Source organism: Neomonachus schauinslandi, chromosome 6, assembly GCF_002201575.2.
Source record: "Neomonachus schauinslandi chromosome 6, ASM220157v2, whole genome shotgun sequence".
Lineage (NCBI taxonomy): Eukaryota > Metazoa > Chordata > Mammalia > Carnivora > Phocidae > Neomonachus > Neomonachus schauinslandi.
Window position 1 is genome coordinate 56185628 of NC_058408.1, and position 6000 is coordinate 56191627.

At 34.2% G+C, this 6000-nt stretch overlaps 1 protein-coding gene across 1 annotated transcript in view; it reads left to right on the forward strand.

Moving 5' to 3' along the window:
• Positions 1-4836, forward strand: part of KIFAP3 (kinesin associated protein 3) — a 185583-nt gene extending 180747 nt beyond the window's left edge. Inside the window, exon 20 of the mRNA XM_021682645.2 lies at positions 4331-4836. Within this exon, the coding sequence (XP_021538320.1) occupies positions 4331-4439 (109 nt within the window). The 3' untranslated portion in view covers positions 4440-4836. The remainder of the gene's footprint in view (positions 1-4330) is intronic.
• The last annotated feature ends 1164 nt before the right edge of the window (positions 4837-6000 follow it).

Below are 6000 nucleotides of genomic sequence, written 5' to 3' on the forward strand. Positions count from 1 at the left end.
TGAGCATTCCCATTTATGGAGATGTTCTGCAAAGAATTCAATAGACCCGGTCAAGGATGTTGTGAATGGAAGCATAGTCTAGATTATTTCTAAAAATGTTTCCAAGTCAAAGATTCTTTGAACCTATGATAAGAGAACTTGGCTTGAATTTACTTTTTATTTATTTTTTGTAACATCCTCTAATATATTCACTATTTGCTCTGCATTCATTTTGCTGACTTGGGAATTTCAAAGAAGATAAAGAGTTGTGTTGCTTTTACCTAATTTTAATAAAATAATGATAATACTTTTCACTTATGCAGCACTTTTCATCCAAGGATTTCAAAGTGCTTTACAAATATGCACTAATTAAGCCTCACAAACAGCTAGAGGTAGGTGATTTTCTTCCCTCTCTACAGGAATGTCAACTCTGGCACAGAAGTCCAATAAGAGCCTCAGAGTGCCTAGGATTCTTTACTGGCTGCCATTCCCTTTGTAATGTGCTGCATGTGAAGTATCACTTGTCATGCCTGGATTTCTTTTTCTCCCCTCTCTGAATTATTGCAAGTTTAGAAATACAATGAATGCTGTTAAAAATTTGTTTGAAGCCTTGTCACTATTATAGAAAATTCTGTCTCCTGCTTGCTGAATGCTAATTAGATTTCCAAATGTTTGTTTAAAGATAAAATCTAGATGTGATTTTATATTTGTTGTTGAATTTTAAATATAATTTTTTTACTCATGAAGAATTTGTCATTTTCCTTTCTAGGTACCCCCAAATCACTGTTCTTGGGACATAAAACTTAGTAGCAGAAGGATTTGGGGGCCTTACCTTTCCTGGTTGTCTTTTCACAACAAATAGGAACCATTTTCTTTGAACTAGAAATATATGTTTTTAAGAAGAGATTGCATTTTGTTATGTTTGCTAATTTAAAGGTAAAAAAAATGATATCTAGACATTGAGGATGATGGTTAAATGAGACTACATAGTCCTATTTTAAAAGTGGTCTAGTAGTGGTATATTCTGATCTAGAGGGACACACCCTTTCTGTGTAGGTTAGGAGTACCAGGAAGAAAATATGTACATATGGAGACACACATGTGGTATTAGATTAAATTCCAGTATAAATAGCCAAATATACAAACTCTCATCTGGAGGAGAACGGTGACACAGGGTAAGAGCTCAGTTTCCCTGGGTTCTTGGGGTTCCTAGTGAGGGCCCGCCTGTGCCTTTGTACCGTGTGTTCTAAGTCCTTAGTGGATCAAGAAAGCAGAGTTTTCGCTGCCACACTTCCCTTTTACAGTCATGGTTTCTACCCCTTACATAAAGAGTCTATCTGCTCCTGCTTAAAGGAAAACTTACTATTTGACTCTCCTCATTTTGAACCAGATTCAACATTAACAAGGCTACATCTTTATTCCAAGGAAGAAAGTACAACAAATGTCCCCATATCCCAAAAGAATATCTATCTGCAGGTTTCAGCATCCTGAAAAGTCCAGTTTCACCTCTATTAGAACCAAATAAGAGATTAAAGAATCAAGCTAATCTGTTTCAGAGTGAATTTTATTTAAAAGATATTAATTGTGTAGATATAGCTGATCTTTCATAATACAAAAGGACCGAGGACTTACATCAAAGCACCATCCAAACTGGTCATAATGTTTCAGACCTTCTTTTCTTTAAACAGCAAGTTCATCTGTGATACATGATGGATAATTACAGAAAAACTCATCTTAAGAGTTTCTATTTTTTCTCCTTAAATTGTTTTCCCAAATGATATCTATGGAAGTTCAAAAAAATTTGGCCTGAACACACAGATGTCTCTGAGTGAACTGTTGACTGCATAAATAGAACTTTATTATAGTAAACTTGCAGGCTCAGAAACTCAAACTCATCAGTGTTCAAGGTTTGATCCTACTTTAATTGACTTGGGGGTGCCAGTTCTTACCAACAATGTGACTAACAAATTTTTTAAAAAACGGCTGAATATCCATTTGTCAATTTACATCAGGCAGATTGGTTAATGTCTAAGTTTACCCTTTTCCATTGTCAAGCCACATAGGAATACAATAATCGGAAGTTTGCCTATCAGTCATAGAAATAAAATACAGTTTTGCAGTTTGAATGTACAATGACCTCTCAGAACCTTTTTTAAGACCCATTCCTCAATGAGGACAAGCCTGCCAAAAAGGTCAGACATTCCTTATAGTGTTACAGGTCATCCCAAGGAATTGCTTGGGCTGGTTACCAACAATTGCCTCTGAGGAGCATCTTGTTCTGTGCCAACATGGCTGACAGTTTCCCTTCTGAGGATTCTCTTCTTCTTTTAGATAGAACTACAGTACTATTGTTGTGAGTTCCTCTGTAAGATGTTCTGTTTTTAAGGTGCCTTTGCGTGTTTCTTTACTGATCTACTCTGCCTCTTGTTCCCAAATTCCTGAAAGCCTCTAGATTGAGAAAGACAAAATTAACTTGAGTTCAACCTAAGTCTCCTGCTATTCAGCCTGAGAAGAGATGCTAAAAAATATAAGCAGTGTCCAAAGGCAGGCAGTAAGTAGATGAAGAAGGAAGGAGTTGAAATTCATAAGCTATACAATCAACCTTTACATAATTGAGAGTTGTTTGGATACATAAGTATTTGTTAGCCTTAGTGCTTCAGGAGAAAAATGTCAACAGCCAACTTTTCCTCTAATTTTAAACTGATAAGGTGTATCTGAGTTCATGGGCTGCGTTACTTTCTGAAACCTCTTTAAAGCTGCCTCTAGAGCAATGTTTCCCTTCATTATAAAATTAAAATTTCTTCCCAGGAGACCAAAGTAGGAAGGACATGCCTATATTTTGCCATTTCAAAATAAAATTCAGACTTAAAAATTCCAGCCAACTTTTAGGAATTCTACACAGTTTTTCATTTAGAAGGTGCCCAAAAAGTTTGTTTTCTTCAGGATCACTCACTAACAAGTGCTAACGTAAAACTTGTATCTCAGAAAACCCATTACCCTGAGCCGTGGATTTACATGAATAATATGCCCTATATGTATTATAGTTCCTTACATTTAGTATTTAGTCCTATCTCAGTACACACATGGCCATGCATGCACATACTTACACAAATTATTTAAAACCTTAACATTTTAATAGTTACTTCTATTGTGTTTTAACTTAATCTTATTTTGAGTTGTGAGAGGAAGTTAGTGCCTATATAATTTTTAATCATATTGAGATTTTGCTGATAAATAAAAAGTATCTTTCCATCTAGTATACTCTGAAATCTTAAAACATTTAAATATATTTATTTTTCCCAAAGTTTGTGTTTCTCCGTTATAAATTGTTTCCTTTGATTGGAAATAAGCTCACTAGCATTCACTGCATGAGCTATGCATGAGCATGTCATAGCTTCCATCTTTGCCCGGCAAGATAAATCTCTTGTCATTTTGCTAAGTGTTGGATAATTGGCTGATCCTTAAAAAGTGCTTTGGAGAACAGATTTTCTTTTAAATTTATTAATAGATGAAAGAATACTTTTTTAGAGTAAAGTTTATCCATGCTTCAAATATCTTTATAACTCTGAAAGTTATGTTTAGGCTTCTGTTATTTCCATAGAATAAACTGAAACAAAATTTATAATTATCTTGCTGTCATTCAAAAGAAACATGTACGATTTATTTGTTTTGTTTTATTGAGGAGTCAGAGAAGAATTGCAGATCAAATCTGGCTAACTTAAATATTGTAAAAATCCTTGTCTTATTCTTTCAGTTTAGGCTTATAGTATGATTTGGCCCTAAGTGAGAATTTACTGCTAAAATTCAAAATGTGTGTCCTTATTAATAAAACTATATCTTCATATGAAAAATGATCTTATTATAAATAACAAAACTCATTTTACTACAGTTTTAGTTTTATTATTCCCTAGCAGTGTATTACTGATACTTGCTAGCACATAAAATCTTTTCATATTCTGGCATAAAAGCCATATATGAATGTAATTTATTAAAAGTTTTCTGATCTGTCCTCCTCTTTATCTTGAATAGTACCTGATGACAGAGGTTTCCAACATTTTTAACACATTGTTAGAAGTAAATATTTATTTTGCACATATTTGTGGCTATATTAATTTAATATTATACATATTATATATATATAACATAACGTATACGTGTATATTTCATATATATATATGTGTGTGTGTGTGTATACAAACACACACAAGAAAAAGGCCTAATGATAGCCACATAAATCACTTTTGCTGCTAGGAAGAGAATACTGGAGGTGTAAAGTTCCCAGCCTCCTCTTGGCCTACATTGTGGATGGGTGATGAACAATATAACTTATCATTCCTTTTTCTCTTTTCAGCCTTGGAATGGATGGCTTTGGCCAATCAGTTGGTATTCTTGGACGCCCTGCCACAGCTTATGGATTCCACCCTGATGAACCCTACTACTATGGCTATGGATCTCGATAAAGTCACACCTTAACATATGTACTCTCAAGTTAGAAGAAATCTGTGTGGGTTGGGTTAACTTTGAATCTTGGCTAATAATGCATGTTGATATTATTGTGGGTCTGTGGTTTTTTTTTTTTTCCATGCTGTTAGCTACAAATTAACTCTGATCCCTCTGTCCTCTGTTAAGTACAGTTGATGTTTGACACTGTTCACCGCATCTTGATGCTGAATAACATTTCCCATGTTATTCAAAGAGACGCAAAAGTAAATGCTGAAAAGCAACCAGACTGGAAAACAAACACTACATTATGTACATTAAGTGACTAAATTTAATTTCTATTAAAAAGAAGGATAAAGTACAAACAAATTAGCGAAAGTCATGTGTTTCTATTTAATGTGTTTCATTAGGAGTTTCATGCTTATATAGGGTGCATATGAATTTTCTTTTTCCCTGCCCTTTTTCCCCCTTGTAAACCCTTGAGTATTTCACACATTTCATGTGTGCTACTTTAAAATTTATAAAAAGAGTATCACCTTCTTTTTTCCATGCCATCTGCCTTTTCAGGGTTGCTTCCCAAAGTGAACTAGTTTTCAGTTAACAATGGAACATGTGCCATAGATTATGTTACATATGCGTAGAGTCTCTTCAGCAATTTGAATTCTTGTCTTACTGATTTTAGGTAGAAAACCTGAGACATCTGTTAGTGTACATGAAACTAGATTCATATTGGGTTTTTAGATTTTATTATTCATGAAATCTAAAATATGGAAAAGCTGTCTCACTGAGGAAAACTAAGGAACAGAATATTTTTCTCACCTGTTTCCCATTTGTTTACTTGTTTTTATAAGATCTGGGTGGTAAGAAATAGACATAATTAATAATGAATTTTGAAAGCAACTCATTAATGTTACAGTGTTGGAAATATACTTGACAAACAAAGCAAAATAAATAACTGTAATCTAGAGATATTTCCTTGAGCACCTGCTATGGAAGGAGTTATATGAGGCTTTGAAGGGAATACATAGATCAAAAATAAGACTTCTGTCCTTGAATTTTAAAACCTCAGTGATCTACTACACTATTTATTTGGCTTGATTTATATTTTAAGCATAGAATAATAGAGCTGGAAAGGGCCTTTTATTTTATTTTATTTTAAAGATTTTATTTATTTATTTGACAGATAGAGCGAGATAGGAAACACAAGCCAGGGGAGTGGGAGAGAGAGAAGCAGGTTTCCCGCCGAGCAGGGAGCCTGATGCGGGGCTTGATCCCAGGACCCTGAGATCATGACCTGAGCCGAAGGCAGACGCTTAACGACTGAGCCACCCAGGCGCCCCTGGAAAGGGCCTTTTAAATAACTCAGTCTATCAATGTATTTGAGAGACCAAACACTTAAAAATTTTAAATATCATAAACAGATTTTTTTAATTATCTGCTATGTATCAGAAAGTATATATGCCCCTAGGGAATATGTGAATCTAAGATACGATTTGTGTCTTTGAACTCACAACCTAACTGATCTTTCTGAAAGTATACATTCATTTGTCGTAGTTTCCATTTTAACCACAGAATATTAAA